Below are 18,345 nucleotides of genomic sequence, written 5' to 3'. Positions count from 1 at the left end.
ATAAATGATGACATAAATATGTCATTATGTAAAGCTAAGGCAAAAGAAACTGAAATCTTAATATATTTTACTGTTAAATCATCAAATTTAGTGGTCTTTTGCTTAATTACGTTGATAAATTTGAAAAGAAAGTATAATTAAATACTGAGAACTTCTTTCTTTCAATCTTATTCCTGTATACTATGTTTAGCTGAGAAAGCAGAGCTGAGAGAAAAGCAGCAATGGAAAAAAAAATTGTCCTATTACAGTGATGAATATCATTCTAATATTGAATAAAATTAAAGGTATTATCAGACACAAAATGGAAAGTTTGCTGGAATATTATGCACTATGAAAATGATTTGAGCATATGTTTTAGGATGAAAATTCAACTTTTTATGGAGAAGAAACTCATACTTTCAGCATGTATACTAACTTAGACTCTCAGCAAGGAAGCTTACTCAAATCCGCAGAGTCCATGAAACAAAATTTCAGTGTCCTTTTTAAAGCAGAGAAAAAAAATGCTGTTTTGAATGGGAAAATGGCTTGTCCAGCTGTCAAAGAACCCATTTATTTATCATGGATCTGGAAACCAAATACATTATCCTGTACTTTCAAGTCTTATTTCCATGAAAGAGGGGATGTTTTTAATTTGTTCTAACTTGCTTTTTATAATTCTTTAAAAAATTTTATTGTAAAGATACTGTACAGAGGGGTTAGAGTTACATGAATAAGATAATGAATATATTTCTTATTGAGCGTTGTTACCCCCTTTTTTGTTTTTCCCCTACCATCCCTTCCCTCCCCACCTCCCCAACTCTTTTATAATTCTTTTTTTTTTTTTGGTCCGGTCGTGGGGCCTGAACTCTGGGCCTGGGCGCTGTCCCTCAGCTCTTCAGCTCAAGGCTAGCGCTCTACCACTTGAGCCATAGCACCACTTCCGGCTTTTTTCTTTTTGCTTATGTGGTGCTGAGGAATCGAACCCAGGGCCTCGAGCATGCAAGGCAAGCGCTCTACCACTGAGCCACCTTCCCAGCCCCTAAAATGATAATCTTAAATAAGAATTTGTAGCAACTTGTGTAAATTTTAATGTTTCCTTTTATTTCATGCTTAAGAGGTCATAAAATATTCAATGGGGCTAGCTGGAAGTAAATACACTAAATAATTTTGCTAATATTGAAAATGTAGATATACATGTAGACATAAATTTAACACAAAATCATCCTGAGACCATCCTACAGTATCCTTATTTTATTCTTACCTAAACAGATTAAGAAATCTTGCAATATATCACATGAATAATTAGGAAATATTGGAGTAAAAGAAAAACATGATCTTTATGTAAGGAATATAATTTTAAAGATTACATTTGAAATATAGGTTAATAATTCCAATATATATTAAAGTTTTACATGAAGAACTAAGAATGCTGCACATTTGAACATTCAGAATTCTAGTCTTTCAAGGTTATTCTTCTGCTTACAACATTAACTTTTTCTTGGCTATTGCTTTAGTATCTCTTATGGCATAAGATTTATTGATATCTGTTTATATTCCTTTCCTCAAATCTAAAACAATATTTCAGTAGAATTCAGAAGAGTCTAATGGAGAAAATCTAACAGATAAAACTTAAGAAGTCAAGTCTAGGTGTGTAGTACACACCTATAATCTGGTTACTTGTGAAGTGGAGGCAGGAGGATTGCAGTTGGATGACAGCCTTAGCAAGATATGCTTGAGAACTCTCTGTAAAGCAAACTAAAAGCAAAAGAACCAAAGGCCTTGCTCAATTGTTAAAGTGCCAATCAAATATTAGTTACAATTGAATATTAGAAACTTTACATTTTTATAAGATTTTGCAAAATAAAAATACATATTTTTCATTTATTTGTTATATCTGTAAGGGTAATGATCAATTAGATTCTATGATGACTTGGGGGAAATTAAGGGGTAATAAGAATAGTGACACAAATTTCACATTATTTGAATACATAAAGGCATAAAGATCTTTTTACAAATAGAATCATCTTAAAAATACAGATGATATAGTAAATTTTCAATTGTAGAAAAATGTAAATTTGAAAAAAAGTGTTCTGGAAGGAAAAAGAACAAAATACTAGAATATGTTTCAGTGGGTAGATGCTTCTTTATATGTTAAGTACATGCCACTTTCATTTTGCTATGTTTACATGTCCTATTATCAGAAATAAAGTTATAATCTAATTCCTGTCAGAAGGTATGTCTCATTTAATATTTTATAAGCCCTGAAAGGCAGAGAGAATAAATTTCTACTGTACAGTGAAAAAAGTGCAATTTTTAGTTGTAGAGTCATAAAATAAAACCCGTTTTGCCTCTCAGTTACTTTCAGTGCCTCCTCCCTGACTGTACACTAGAATGAAACATGACACAGTACATGTGAACACTGGGAGCTTTTCATGACATGAAGCAGCTGCTTATTCCAAGAAACCATTATCCATGTTATTTTATTTTTTTCATATTCTTTGCAAAATCCTAATTATAATTAGTAAAATGTTAACATATGAGATCACACAAATGTTAATCAAAAGGGACCTATAAGTAAGTAAAAAGCATCAGGAATAAAAGCTAATAATTAAATCTATGTTTAATTCATTATGCTGGTAAGGATTACAAGAAAATCAGAAATGCTTTTATTTCACTTAGGGAATTCATTTAATATGGGATACAAGTCAGAATGTAAGAAATTATATTAAAAGGTTAATAATGATTAAATGTAGGCATCCTTAAGGTAAGAAGTAGAAAGTAAAATAGTTTAACAGATGTGAAAAATTACCAGAAGGTTTCTATTTATATACTTTTTTATTGTAAAAATACTGTACATTTACATGATCAAGGTAATGAGTACATTTCCTATCAAGCATTGTTACCTCCTCCTTTTTCCCCTACCATCCCTTCCCTCCAACCTCCACAATTACCTCCCCCCACCACCTAAAATTGTAAAGTTCGTTTTTTAACATAGTGTCTTGTGCATCTTGTTGTTACAGTGGGTCAACTTGTATCCCTATTTAAGCATTTTGTTTTTGCCCTTCCCTTTCCAAATTAGAAGTGTATATACAAGATACCAACATGTTTCTAATAGAAAAATCTAATGTCTTCTGGGAGAAATTATAGTGGAAATAGATATCTTTATAATTAATTATTGAGGAAATAATTAAGAAAGTAATGTCATCAATAAGATGTAAATCAGACTCCCTTTTTCCAAAAGAATATCTAGCTGCATTACTAATATAGCTAACTCTGGTACATCCATCCTCCGGAAAGTTACAATACAACCTTTGGTCCTAATGTAGCCACTAATGCAAGCGCCAAACATTTTTTTAAAATTTTTTTTATTGTGAAAATACTGTACAGAGGGATTACAATTACATGGGCAAGATAGTGAGTACATTTCTTATCAATCATTGTAGCCTCCGCCTAAACTTTTTAAAAATGTGAATGACCTAACATAGCAACCAGCTGAATGTACACATGTAACTGAAATACTACTTATTTCAATCTCTAAGCCAAACTCACCTTTCTTCATATGTATGTGTGTGTGTGTGTGTGTGTGTGTGTGTGTGTGTTAGGAAAAAATGCATAATCCATCCCTAAGTAAATTTAAAGATGTGGAAGATTATATTCATTAACATGTAACTTTGCTGCTATATGCATATTCTATGAGCTAACACACACATACACACACACATACACACACACACACACACACACACACACATGTTCATATGCAGCTTTTCCAGATAGTCTCCTCTAAATTAAGGGTAGCATATTTAAAAGACTATAATCAGATAAGGGCTTATTACATGGAGTTGATTGATCATAATAAATGTGTTTCTCTGGATTTGCTTGAGATACAGTTTCTAAAAAAATACTTCTTCAGGTGTGAAAGGGTAATAAATGAGAATATCCCTCAAGCTCAGCACCAGAGGCAATTATGTTAGTAAAAAGGAAGAGGCCAGGCTTCCATGTTACACTTGTGTTGGTAGTTTCTACACAATTCTTCTTGACAAGGCCCAGTAGAAGTGTGGAGACATTGTTGCAAGATATCTAACTATTCAGTTCTCTAAATATATATATACACGTATGTGTATATATATATGCATATATATATATATTTCAAACATCCCATTTCTAAAGTTGGTAAAACACCATGATTTTTTTTTACTTTTTAATAACTATAAACAGATTTTCATTTAAAATACTTCAAGGCTCGGTGTTAGCATCGCATGCTGAATAAACCTAGATAACCTAGGTGCCTGGGATCTGAGGATCAAGGTTCAAAGCATGGGCAGAAAAGTTCATAAGAGTTGATTTCTGTTTAACCACCAAACAGCCAGAGGAGGAGGTATGGGCCAACTAAGTGGTAGAGAACCAGCCTCCACTGAAAAACCTAAGGGACAATGCCCAGGGCTTGAGTTCCAGCCCCCAATACCACACACACACACACACACACACACACACACACAGACACATACACACACACACACACACACACCTCATAAAAGAAAAAATAATTAGTAACTTTTAGAAAGTAAGAAACAATGAATAAACCAGATAACAAGCATCAAGAGCAAATATGGCAAATAAATTTCTAAATCTAAGTTCTGGATGACTCTATTATTCTTGCATACACAGCTGAAACATTCTTAAATAGGCATATTACTTGACTTTAAAGTGTAAAGAAACTTTACTGATTTAAAGAGAACTGGACTTTCAGGCTTAGGATACTATTAGTTGTAATCATAGCTTCCAAAACTCTCTCACACATACCCTATGCATTATAAAAAATACATATGGCAAGAGAAAAGTAAACCCATTATAAGCTTTCCTATATATATATATATATATATATATATTTTATATGTATTTTTGTCAGTCATGGGACTTGAAATCAGGGCCTGGACATTGTTCCTGAGCTCTCTAGCTCAAGGCTAGCACTAAACCACTTTGGCCACAGTGCCATTTCTAGCTTTCTGGTGGTTAATTGGAAGTAAGAGTGTCACTGACTTTCTTGCCTGGGCTGGCTTTGAATCATGATCCTCAGATCTCAGTCTCCTGAGTAGCTATAGTTACAGGGATGAGTCAACAGTGCCTGGCTATAAGTGATATTTTTAAGTGAAGCATTGTATTACAAGAACTAAAATTTCAACTCTTTTAATCACTTTCTCTGTTCAGAAGGCTGTTAATTGGACAGGGAGGAAAATCGGTCTTCAACACACTGAATGATTTATTTGTTTGTAGGAATGTGAGAAAAATGATCACATCTTCAAGTAACAGATTACAAAATACAACGAAAGTTCACATTATAGCCAGGTTGATGAAAATTACCTCTAAGCTATTAAAACAGAGCTAGTGAATTTAATTAACCTTTTGCCATAAAATAGTCTAGAAACTTCTGCAGAGGAGGGTTTCTTCTTCCTCTTGCACCAGCTCCCTGGTGTTTCAGAAAATGATTTGATATGCAGTCACTGAGACAAATACAATAACCTGAGACTTGCATAGATCTTATCTAATTCCAACAAATCCACAAAAACTATAGTAAGAATTCTAAAACTTAATGACATATCTTTTGTTTTAGTTAAGAAGAGATAATAATGGTTGACTAACATGTAATTATTTGTTTTCAGAATGAATAACATCAGTAATTTCTGTCTATGAATATTCGCCAAATTTCTAACTTTTGAGGCTCTGAGAAAATCAAATTAAGTAAGAAGTTTTTGCAAATGTATGTTTAATGAATACAAGCACGGAGTCCTCTAAACTTCATTTCCAAGTGAATAAATAGTTATTTCTATTTAAGTATATTTGCAAAACGTTTTGGTAATTCTTCCATGGGATCTGAAGCTTAAAAATCAGCTAACAAGAAATTGATGCCTGTTTCTGGAGTAAGAGAATTTCTAATACGAGATAGTATCAGAAGCCACTACATTTTTTCTAGATGTTAAAGGCCAGAATTAAAAAGACTTGGTGAAGGTGAAGTTTATGCAGATTTCAAAAATGACTAAGCTGCTCTTTAAATATTGATATACTTTGTAGAACACCATGCAAACATTAGAAGCTATTTTCTTTTTCTTTTTGATGTAGAAATATTCTCTTAAGAGGTTAACAACCTCTAACATATAATTGTTCAAAAATAAACAGTCCTGGTCTCTTTCACTAGCAGATACTTCTTAGTTTTATTAACTCATTATATTGTTGAGATGTTGAGAATGAGAAGTCACTTTCCCAGTAGGTCAGCAGACATTTTTGTTTAGATTATTGGTTTAGGTATCTTGTTTCATGATGGTAGAATATATCTCCACCTTTTCAACACAATATGATTGGCTCAATTTACTTTTATAGATAAATTGGTTAACATTTTCCAAAAGAGTATTTTGGAAGTCAACTTGTAGTTTCAGAAAAAAGGTCTACAAATCTGTGTTGGAGTAGGAAAAGAATATTTCTATGTTATTGAAATTAGTAGTGCTTTCAGAAAACGGAAGATTTGTAGGTTCTTTTGTATTAAGATTAAGACATGGTTTACTAACAGCTATTAAAAATTATTTGTTTAAAACAACTTAAATTGTTGATAATTGTTAATATGCTAAATCTTTCAACATGAGATATTATGCCTAAGAAGTTAATTGTTAGAGAAGGGAAATAAATTTACAAGATCTATCAAAACTTTTTTGGTTATATATATTTTGAAAATACTGGTAGTAGAACGTACTTTAAGGTACTATGTATATTTAATCAAAGTGTCAATGTAACCAACTTTCTGTCACACAAAAAATTTGAAATATATACTTAAAATATGTGAATGCATGTAGTTTCAAAGGCTCTTGCTTAGTTCGCATGGTAGAGCAATTGCCTAGCATTCATGAGTTTTTGGATGCATAAAGCTTCTACTATATTTGCTATCTCTCCCAGTGCTTAGGTTTTCATGCACTAATTTAAACCAGATTTCGTATTACCATTGATTCTTGTATTATCATGGAAAGAGAAATAATATATATTTTGTATATGAATAAAAAGTAACTTTAAAATAATTTAAAATGAAAACGAATATACCTTTGTTATCATGGGACTATTCATGCTATTCCTTACAAGATATGATCTACATACCTGACAGGTAATGTTCTGTCTCCTTTCCTCCTGTCCATTTCTCTTTGTGGAACCGGATACCACCGGAAATTCAGTTTCCAGTTAAAACCTCCATAAGTCATGTCTGACCCAGCCATATATTCAAAGGTATCATCACTAATCACATCAATAATAGGGCACACAACTGTTTTCCTGCAGAAAAAAATAAAACCATTTTGCATAGAAATGATTATTTAAATGACACATTAGCTTCTTCAAAATTGATTATAGCTATTATAATAGAAGTTCACAATTTTATGATGTATACATATACCTTTAATTTTGTCTTTCCTTTTTATCCTAAGGAATTATTTCCTCTGACGATAGCTCCTTTCTAGTCTATATTAATGCTATCATGTGAAACTTTATCAAATACACTAATTGACTTTCAAGCTGATTTGTAAATGCATTCTAAGTATGAACTCAGCAATATGATCATGGTTTATTTTTCCTAAAATTTTCACCCAAGGCATGATTAGTAGCACTGCTTTGAGATTATGCATCATTTCAGCAATGAAACAATGAAAAGCAATAGCATGCAGGGAAGCAAGAATGGAAGATAGAAAATTAGACCTGGTGGCTTGCATATCAAATAGGGTAAGTGAGTTTAAAGAGAGAGAGTTCAGAGAAAACCTTTATGGATTAAACACCTCTTAGAAAAAACAAACAAGGAGCAACATTAAAATCATGAGTTATTGGTATAAGTAAATGTTTTCTATGAAGAACATAATCATTACACTTTCTGGGTGTTCTGATCTAGAGTCAAGAGCTTATAGAAAATATTTTAAGATGGGAAAGATAGGCTGAATTTAGTTTGTCATGTTTTAGTTTACTTTTCCCAAATTGGAAGAAAGTCAGGAAGTTTAATGTTCTTGATTGTAGCTTTTATAGGGCAAAAAATGTCACTTAAAGATAGGATTAGCTCTCCTTTAATCTACACTGTGCTTTCTCTCACTCTTCCTCTACTCTCAGTTGAGCTATTTCATTTTGATAGCAACTTTCCATCATATCTGCAAGTAAGTGTTCAGGTCTATTCAAGATTACATTGTCTCTAGCTAATTCTGTACTAAACCTGGTTTTCATATTTAGCAGAAGGTAGATACACAAGGAAGCTTCCAAAACAAAAAAATGATGTGCATTACTTTTGTTTTGTAACAGTAGTATTATGACAATTCATAATCAAGTGAATCTTATGTTCTATAAAAGTGGCGAAAGTCCTAAATTCTCCAAAGTCCATCCAAAGCTCATAGCCTGGACAAGCTTCCTGGTGACTCTGGACCCAGCAAAATCATCTCTTTTTTTATTGAATTTAATAAGTAAACTTGTGTAGAGAAGTTAGTTCTAATAATAAGAATCTAATAATAAGAAGGTGGCTCAGTGGTAGAGCACTTGCCTTGCATGCATGAGGCCCTCAGTTCGATTCCTCAGCACCACATAACCAAAAAGAAAAAAAGCCAGAAGTGGCACTGTGGCTCAAGTGGTAGAGCGCTAGCCTTGAGCTGAAGAGCTGAAGAATAGCTCCCAGGCCCAGAGTTCAGGCCCTACGACCGGAACCCCTCCCCCGCCCCAAAAAAAAGAATCTGTTAAGCAGACTTTATTATCTAGTTATGGTGATGTTAGAATGCATAATCAGACAAAAGTTTAGGATTTATTATATTCAAAAGTAATGCAATGCATTGTTACAATAAAAGTAAATAGCTTACACATGACTAAAATAAAAGAGTACACTAAAACCTTCCTAAGATAAAAATAAAACATCTTTTAAAAGCGAGAATAATGTTCAAAAGTAAACAGAAATTCAAGATATTCACTTTGCTTTGCCAGTCTAACTCTCCTGTGGGTACTATACAATACACACAATGTTATTAGCTGTGTACTACACTTAGTTAACAAAAAGGTTCCCACTGCTCCTTGAACAACTGTGGTTCATTTTGCTGATAGCTTCCATCCATCTTCCTGGCAAATACCGAAAGCTCTCCAGTTATGGGATGTGCTGGAGCAAGCTCAGACTAAGCACCCACTCTCCTAGGTGGGTGTATAATTAAAAATGTAAGGGAGAATCTTCTATTGCACATGAAAAGACTATGCCAAGAAGGTGTTCTGTAATACTTCATAGTCACATCTGAAAGTGTGCAGAGTCAGTTATCTTCATTAGGTGCTGAGAAATTACATTCATTCATCATCAGTGTTTATGGATTTCTGCACAGAAGCTTGTACCTCTTAGAACCCTCATTAGAAAGAACTGCAGGTATGGCTGGAGGTTCTTAATTTCTACAAAACGTTGCTCAAGTTTCCAATTTCATACCTTAAGTGTAGAAAGTGGCAATGTTGTTTCAATACTTAACCTTAATGTTGTATTGTCTGCTTCCATATTTAATTACAATTTTATTTCAGTGATGTGTGTGCATGTATATTTTTAGGATCTTCAATGTGAATCTGAACTAGACTCAGACTGAGTTCACTGATGCAGTGAAGGGAATACTGTGAAAAATATGAAAAAATGATTTCTGTTTTTGTTATTTTTCTGAACACTCAATACTGGGAAATTGAGGTATCAGCTGTAATCTTCCCTCTTGTTAGGTACAGGTAAGATCATCTACCATGCCTACCTCACAGAGTTTTGTGAGGATACATAAAGGTACTTTGAAAATGTGCTTATATTGTACTATTTCAGGTGGGACTGATTTCCTTCACCTAAAAATAAATATTCAAAATACTTGTGTTTGAATGTTTTGATTATTTCTTGGTGAAATACCCACGCTCAATAAAAATACACGTATTCTTATTGTTTTAGGTAAAATAAAGGGACTATCTCTGCTTTTTGGATGAAATTATATGAAATAAACTTATGAAAATAACAGCGTGGCCAAGAAATTCTGACAAGTAGCTGAAGCTAACCCATGCAGACTTAACACATGAATCCTTACCTGTCTTCCTTTATTCTTGCCAGCAAGGGCTCCAGCCAACCTAGTGTACACTCACAGTGAGCATCCAGAAAAGTGATGACCTGCCCTTTGGAAGCAGCTGCTCCTCGAAGACGTGCACGTATTAACCCAGAGCGCTCTTCCATCCTGATGATTTTTACTGGCACTTCTAAATTTTTCACGTAATTCTCCAATGTCAGTTTGAGAAAATCTGTAACATAAATAGGAATCCATCAGAAAACTTTGGAACTGCTTTAAGACAGAATAGAGGTATTTCTGAGAGGGAAACTCAGCAGAAGTGATGGCAACTCTTAACACACAGTTTTGCATCATATCTAACAGAGATTTTAATGAATAAATGTCACGTGTCCAGTCATACAAAGGTCAATTAAAGGCAGAGGGAGTGTCACACTTTGCAGTGCATTTTGGGTGATTCCTAGAGATAGGAATATGAATAAAAAATTAGTTAATTCTTCCTTGATTAGCAATGACATAGTGTATTAATCAAACTTTGGTAAGTGATTGAGTGGTTATAAAGCAAATTACAGGTTATTGTGTTGTTACATCTTTGAATAACAGAAAATTTTCTAATAAGAAACAACACCAAAAAAAATTGATACCTCTTTCACTTGCATCATCGACCAAGATGACCTCAGAGAGCAGGGAATGTGGGGAGCGATTTATGACGCTGTACACGGTTCTCAGGAGAGTGCTCCAAGCTTCATTGTGAAACACAATGACTACACTTGTGTTTGGAAGTTCATCTGGGTAGACTTTTGTCTTGCATCTGGAGAAGAAGAAAGCAGAGGAATGTTAATAAACTATTTTTTCTCTCTCAACATCACAAGTAAAAATATTCATAATAACACAACTTCAAACTTGAAAGCCCCTTATCCAAGAGATGTTTTATGATTATGTGAAATAATTTTCCTCTCAATAAGCACTGCAAGTACTCACTTGGCCTTTTGAAAATTAAATATGCATAATTACTAATATTTTATTTTAGCTCCTGCAGGGAACAAAGCAGCATGATTTACGTGAGCTTAAGAAAAATGTAAGACAGCTTATATTCAATATGAGTTGGACAAAATAAAGACCAAGTACAACATGAAAAGTTGAATGTAATTAATTGATACAAATTTTATTCTTAGTTTAGAAAAAAATCTATAGAACTCAAAAAGTTATGAGCATAAATCATCATGGGTTTTACAGGGGTTTGATGCTTGAGGTATATAAAACTTAAGATTATTTTTCTCTTCTGAAATCTAATCATGTGTGACTTTTATTCTATTAGAGAATCCTTTAAGCCATACCTGCTTTCAAGGAAAGGTTAAGAGCCTGACCCTAATATATATATTCCTGGAGATCAATAAACACAGCTCAAACTTCTATGTATGCAGAAAATATCTAAAAGTTTGTGAAAATAAAGATGTAATTTACTACATTCAGCTTGGAGCCTAAAATTCCATATTGTTGTTGGCCTTAGGAGTTCACAGAGCTGTTATGAACTGCACCATAATTGTCACTCATCTTAGAACACAATGTTTTGAGAAAAGATTTTAATTTTGTTTCATCTGAACAGTCCAGATTTTTGCCTTTTCATCAATCAATCCAAAAAGATAGACTTGTATAAATAAATAAAACATGTGAAGTTCTAGGTGGATATCTGAAATTTAATATGAAGCTTTCTTGTAACAGTTTGACATTTGTGTTTTGTAATTTTAACTAATCATGATTATAGACTAAAAAAATGCCAAAAGGCATCTGTAGCAGAAAAAGAAGTTCATTCACCTTAAACTATTTTAATGTTAACTTTTCTAAAGAGTTGGAAAATTAAAAGGTTCCATAAAACAAAATGAAGCCAATAACTCCTGCAATATAGGAAGGCTTAACATATTACACAATGAAATGTTGTTAAAATTATTTTTTACACCAGGACTAGAAAAAAATCCAATGTGGAACTAAGACATTATGATAAAACTGCGGTATGCCTGTTGAGATCTTAATCATCTTTTTGAAAACAAAGTAAAATATAAACTACTTAGTGAAGTCTTCTGTAATATAGTCAGATAAAAATGTATAAATAGCTCAGTTATAGTAATTTTTCTTGAATTTGCTTGAAAAATATTCAGTAAGGTTTACAACAGAAAAGATACAATGCATGCAAGGAAATAAAAATGTAGGGGTAGGAAAAGCAATTGAGTTTCTAGCTATCTCTTTCCATTCTGATGGCACGATTCAAATGATTTTTTTTTTTTTGTTTCATCATTTTGTCAGTTATATCTCCAGGCAGTTCATCATTAAATGAGCCGCAAAAGCCATCTTTGTAAATGAGAAGTGTTCTACCCACCACTTTTTACAAACCACCTCCTCTGCCTCATCAAAAAATTTAAAAGAATCCCCTCTTTCCAGATGCCATGCTCAAGCGATGACAATGATAATCATCTTCAACTATTAAGAAGCAAATTTAAGAAAACAGAATGAAGGGAGTTTAGCAGTCCAAAGCATAGGCTTAACCCAAAGCTTACAGTAAATAGAGTATCCAACACCATTAAATAAAGGGAATTTCCTTTAGAAATGTGGAATAAGATACATTATTTAAAATGCTAAACTAAAATGAAGTACAGTGATTCAAACTTATAACCAGGTAGAAATCAGGAAGATCACATTTTATGACCAGCCTAAACAAAATGTTACTGAGACTATAACTCAACCAACTACAGTAGTGTGGAATACAGTTGTAATCTCAAGTATAAAGGAGGTGTAGACTGGAGGACTAAGGTCTAAAAACATCAGCTAAAAATCTAAAAGGATTCAGAGCATGGTTTATATGGTAGAGTGCTTTCTGGGAAGCATAAGACCCTTAGTCCAAATCCAGTGCTAGAAAAAGATATAAAGTTAAAGCATATATTTAGATCCTACAGATTGAACTATTTTCATTAAGTTTTATTTTTGTAGTTAAAAAATGCGCTGACAAATATGAATATTTTGTGGATTTTATATGACAAAATTATAATGAACTAATTTACAATTAATGCAGCTATGATGGTCATGAAAAACTTCCAGTTATTTTTTAATGTAAAATAAAATTAAAGGTGACTAGTATGTATATTAATTCTTCTTTCTATATAACCAGCCATTCATCAAAGAAAACACACTGTCAGCTCCATATTAGGAATAACATGTAGTGATCTGAGGTATATTACAATTAATATAGCTAATATTAATGCATGGTATATTTACAGTGTGCTATAAAATGACCTTTAAACTTTTTCACCACAAAAACATCATAATAGTATGAAGAGCTACATTTTTATAAATGAACTTCATTATGTTAATCATTACATAATGTTTGTGGGTGTCAAAGAATCTAGTTGTAACACCTCAGTAAAGTTGGACAAAAAGTCTTTTGTCAGAAAAGGCTTTGGGCACTATAGTTGGCCTATGTATATTAAACACTTCCTATATTACAACTTCTATGTAAGCTTCTCTAGTTATCAAAAATGTATAGATACATACTAACAAGAAGTTAGGATTTCCAAATTTTATGATGGGTTGTGATACACTGAGCTGATGCTACTTTCTGTATTCCATCAGTTACGTATACTGACATACACTGTGAATCTGTGTGCAGAAAGAGAAAAATAATGTTCTTGGATGAACTAAAACCCAATGCTTTCTTGAAACTACAAGCAACTAAATTGGTATAGGCATGGATTCTATAACTATTGTCATGTTTATGCATGCCACATCAAGCTCCTCTTCTTTCATAGTTTCTTCCACTTGTTCTGAAAGTCCATCACCAGTTCTAACTTGCATTGCACAAAATATGGGAGGAAAACATTTAGCTCACAACTTACTAACAACAGGTACAAGTTTCATCTGTGGGCATTGCCTTTGGTACTACAAACTTATGAATTTCACAAATAATTCTTCTCAGACATTCAGGTGAAGTGAATTATACAGGGATCTTGTTAAAATGAGCTTCTGGGTCTACTGCTCCATGATGCACTGAATGTGATGCATTTCTTATGAGATCCTTGGAGATAGCAGCACCTCCAGAGTCTGACTGACAAAAGAAGCAAACCTATATAAATTGCCTGGTTGACAATTAGCAAAAAAATGTAGAATTCTAGTTGCTTCTCCAAAAAAATTATATTTCATCTCTGCTGCTAGTCTCTATCTTTCGTTTTAGGCAACTTATTGTTCTACTACTATATGATAATGTAATCTTTGTAAAGTTCTATTGAATAGCAATTAAACTTAACATGGTTGGTGGAAGGGGAGTAATTTGGAGAGGCAACTAAATAAGCAGTTAAGACAACATGTATGCACATAGGAATATTGCCTAGCTAACCACTGAAAACCAGAACACAGTGACTGTAAGCACTTTCTATATTTTGTTTCTCATTTCAAACACACAAAATAAAAACATACATTTTAGGATAGATAACTAAAATATATTTTTGTTCACCCAAGAAACAGTACTTAGAATTACTGTCTAATTGCCTTTACTATCTAAGCAGATTCACCAATTTTTTTTCATAAATATTTCAAAGCAAACAAAACTAGAAAGAAATATGGGGAAATTTTGGTCCATACTTAAATAGATGGGAATCAGATTACAGTCTCGTCTTCCTAATACATATATTTAATATCTTTATTTTTATATAATAAGATTAAAATGGATAATCTCCAAAGTTTTATCCAAATATATCATAAACAATGCTTGGTTTACACAGCACAGTGAAACTTACAATTTCCAAGTTCATTAACTAAAGCCTTCTTTATAAAGAAACAAGTTCAAGATATATAGCTAGTTAATGTTTCATACACTTATTACAAATAATAAAGTAACAAAAATAAAACAACATATTCTCCAATGATAGTGAATTTTTCCCTTGTACTCTCTTGTATATTATATCAAAACTTAAATCATGTTGGCTAGAAAAAATTAACTTATTTTCTATCTTATTTCTAAGAGAAAAAGCAGTGCCTTAATCTGATATTCAACTCTTAATCTTCATATGGAATAAAGGAATGACCATTTGTTTGAAATTTCATTAAAGTGACCATAGAAGGCCACTTTCCAGGGTCAGGTTGTTTACCAGGCCTAAGGCCTGGGTATGAGATGCTATTTCTTGTAAATTAGATGTCATTTCCTGTAAAGTCCTGAGGAATCAGAAAGGTTTCTCTTCATTTACTGTCTTTCCTGTGATGTAGAAGTGCACTAATATTCCAATGTTTGGTCTCCTGACTGTGGATTTTTAAATACATGAAAAAAAATCCAGCTGATCTTTCGTGAGAATATGAAAGTAGAAATCATGCTTCCAACGTCTGTAATGTGAAATGCTGAGAGACACTACACTTATTTACCATCTTTCCCCTTGGCTATAAGGAACAGAAACTGTTACAATTTGATTTTATCCCTTTCAAAGCATATTGATGTTTTCAGATGAGCTACTAAACACAACATGCCACATGAAAGAAAGAGAAATTGACTAGATGAGAATGTGAAATCACAAAGGAGCCATAATTACACAGCGGTTTAGTTAGAAACAGTCTATGTAGGACTCCAGACAAAGGCTGTCAACACTATAGTTTACATGACTTGTTGGATTGCTGCTCAGTGAGCCAGTGGTTACCTTTTACTGCTTCAATAAAATAAGATTAATAATAGCAATTAAACTAAAAGACTTGTATTGTAAGACTTCCATATATTTCTTATTTTTAAGAGCTATGAGAACTGCAGAATTACATGTAATTTGTCTTTCTGATCAACATTCATATCCACAGAGAGATTTTTTTTAAAATCATGTTCCAATGCCTCCCTGTAAAGTAAACTTGGACAATAGGGAAGTTGTTTTTCCTGAAAATTGAACAGCTTGGTGTTTTAAGTAAAATACTGAACTCATTTGTGCAGGATTTTCTACAGATTGTTTTCTTCCTTTTTTACTTTTCTTTTTTTTTTTGTTTTTTTGTTTTGGCTAATCATGAGTCTTGAACTTAGGGCCTGGGCACTGTCCCTGAGCTTCTTTTGCTCAAGGCTAACACTCTATCAGTTGAGCTACAGTTCCATTTCTGGCTTTTTCTGTTTATGTGATATTGAGAAATCAAACCCAGGGCTTCATGCATGCTAGGCAAACACTCTATCACAAAGCCCCATTCCCATCCCTGTTTTCTATATAAAATGTGTTAAGTTTTCCAAAAGAAAGTTAGTATGCCATAATTCTTTGAGTAATGTAAATTTTTTAAAAATCACACATTAAATAATATATACCAGATACCTTTAAGACTTAGGTACACGTTTACTTTCTTGAGTTATTTGCTATCAGATCCATTTATTTCTCTTTCTGTATTTCTGAGTATCAGTAGAGACATACTTGGCAGATAACCAGTAAAAATGTAATTCCATTACTTCCTCACTTCTTGGCTTTTGTTTGAATGAATGTTGTAGGGACCTCAGGTAGGAGATTGCTGTGCTTCAGGGAGCAGGAACTGGAACTGGAATAAATTCTTTCTCATTGTTTTATAATCCCACATAATATCATTCAAGTACTTCCCCAGTCTCTTGACTTCCATAAGCCTAAATATCTTTTTTTACTGTGCTGTTTTCACAACAAACCTGTTCAATCTAATATACTAGGAGATTCTTTAAAAGTGGAAAAATGTTAAGTTTTATCAAATTTACTACTGCCTTTCTAGTAACCTAGCTTTTTGCAAGTCACACACACACACAAAATTAATGGAATCAAATAAATGAAAATTTCACAATAAAGAAGGCTACTGTATGAGTTATAAGATCAACTGTCCACTTATATTTCTACATTATGATAACCTAAACTAGGGGTATAGAATACAAATTTTATACATTTTCTTCCATATCTTCAATTGATTTTGTTTTCCAATCAGCCAGAGACAGGCAAAGAAATTGACAAGAGAAGGAACATTTTAAAAGTAAGTAGAACAAAAATGTATTAACTGAAATATGGTAAATTAAAAGGAGAACCCAAATACTGGAATTCCTTAAAAATCAAAGTCAAATCCAACAAAATAAAATTAGGAAGTGGGTCCTTGAATGGGGTTGGGTGAAGTCAAGGGGAATGGGGTAGACAAATGAAGACAAGAAGAGGGGGAAAAAACAGTAAAAAGTTCAATGTATGTCCAACAAAAATAAGAAGAATGAGAAAAGAGGTTGATAGGGAGGGATGAGTGAGAAATTTGAAAGGGGTGAAATTGAGTAAGATACCTTGTATTCATAAACTGTTTCATTAAATGGCAACTCCTTTGTATAACTACTTCATAAAAATAAATAAGAAGCAAGCTGTGTTCCAGTGGCTCACACCTGTAATCTTATCTAATCAGGAGTCTGAGATCTGAGGATTGAAGTTCAAAGCCAGCTTGGGCAGGAAAGTGTGTGGGACTACAATCTCCAATTAACCACTAAAAAACTGGAAGTTGCACTGGTGCTCAAAGTGGTAGAGCCTTGAGTGAAAAAACTCAGGGACAGTGCATAAGTCCTGAGTCCAAGGCTTCCCTCTGTACAGTATTTTCACAATAAAAAACTTATTTAAAAAAGACTGATAATAAATAACTTAATTTAATTTAATTTAAAAAATTAAAAGTAAGTATGCAAGTGATTCTATTCAAATGAATTCCCCTCAGTGGTAAGGGAATGATTTCTGTTTAGACACACTGGAGCAATACCTGTATCTGGGTAGCCTAGGCTTCCTTTCCATGCTGGAATTCAGGACCTATGTGCAAATTCTCTAAGCTCCTGCTTGGTTATCACCTAAACTAGAGGAAAACTTCAAGATTTATAAGTACAACAAATTAAATTATAAAGGAGTTGTATGAATATATCTTATTATTATGCCATAGCTATATTGTGAAGCCTTTCATTATATACTACAGGTATGATCATCTTTAAGATTATCTGTGTTGTCTTTCCCCAGGTGGAATTCTAACCCTTGATGTGGTTCTAATCTCTTCCCTTTTATCCATAGTTCCTGCAACCAAGATTCCACTTTACTCTCTAACTACAATGCAGTTTCAGTGATAGATCTGCAGTCTAGAGCACCCAGTCTTAAGAACTGGTTTGCTGGTGCAGTGTAGCTTTGAGCATTCAGATGAGAGTGTTCTTTCCTTTTCAGTTCTTGTAACACGTGTACTATCCTTGATCCAGTTCTTCTGGATCCTTCTGCCTGTCTTAGGTTAAACCTTCTTACTTACTAAATTTAATTTCTATTTAGTAGTTTTATATAGAGTGTTATATGCTATATCCTAT

At 33.0% G+C, this 18,345-nt stretch overlaps 1 protein-coding gene across 1 annotated transcript in view; it reads right to left on the bottom strand.

Moving 5' to 3' along the window:
- Galnt13 (polypeptide N-acetylgalactosaminyltransferase 13) overlaps positions 1-18,345 on the bottom strand; it is a 499,964-nt gene that overhangs the window by 205,038 nt on the left and 276,581 nt on the right. Inside the window, exons 4-6 of the mRNA XM_042683515.1 lie at positions 10,679-10,845; positions 10,062-10,269; positions 7,117-7,287 (exon numbers count right to left, since the gene is read on the bottom strand). Of these exons, the coding sequence (XP_042539449.1) occupies positions 7,117-7,287; positions 10,062-10,269; positions 10,679-10,845 (546 nt within the window). The remainder of the gene's footprint in view (positions 1-7,116; positions 7,288-10,061; positions 10,270-10,678; positions 10,846-18,345) is intronic.

This window comes from Dipodomys spectabilis, unplaced genomic scaffold (assembly GCF_019054845.1).
Source record: "Dipodomys spectabilis isolate Male_0828 unplaced genomic scaffold, ASM1905484v1 ptg000081l, whole genome shotgun sequence".
Lineage (NCBI taxonomy): Eukaryota > Metazoa > Chordata > Mammalia > Rodentia > Heteromyidae > Dipodomys > Dipodomys spectabilis.
This window is presented reverse-complemented; position numbering and strand designations above follow the sequence as displayed.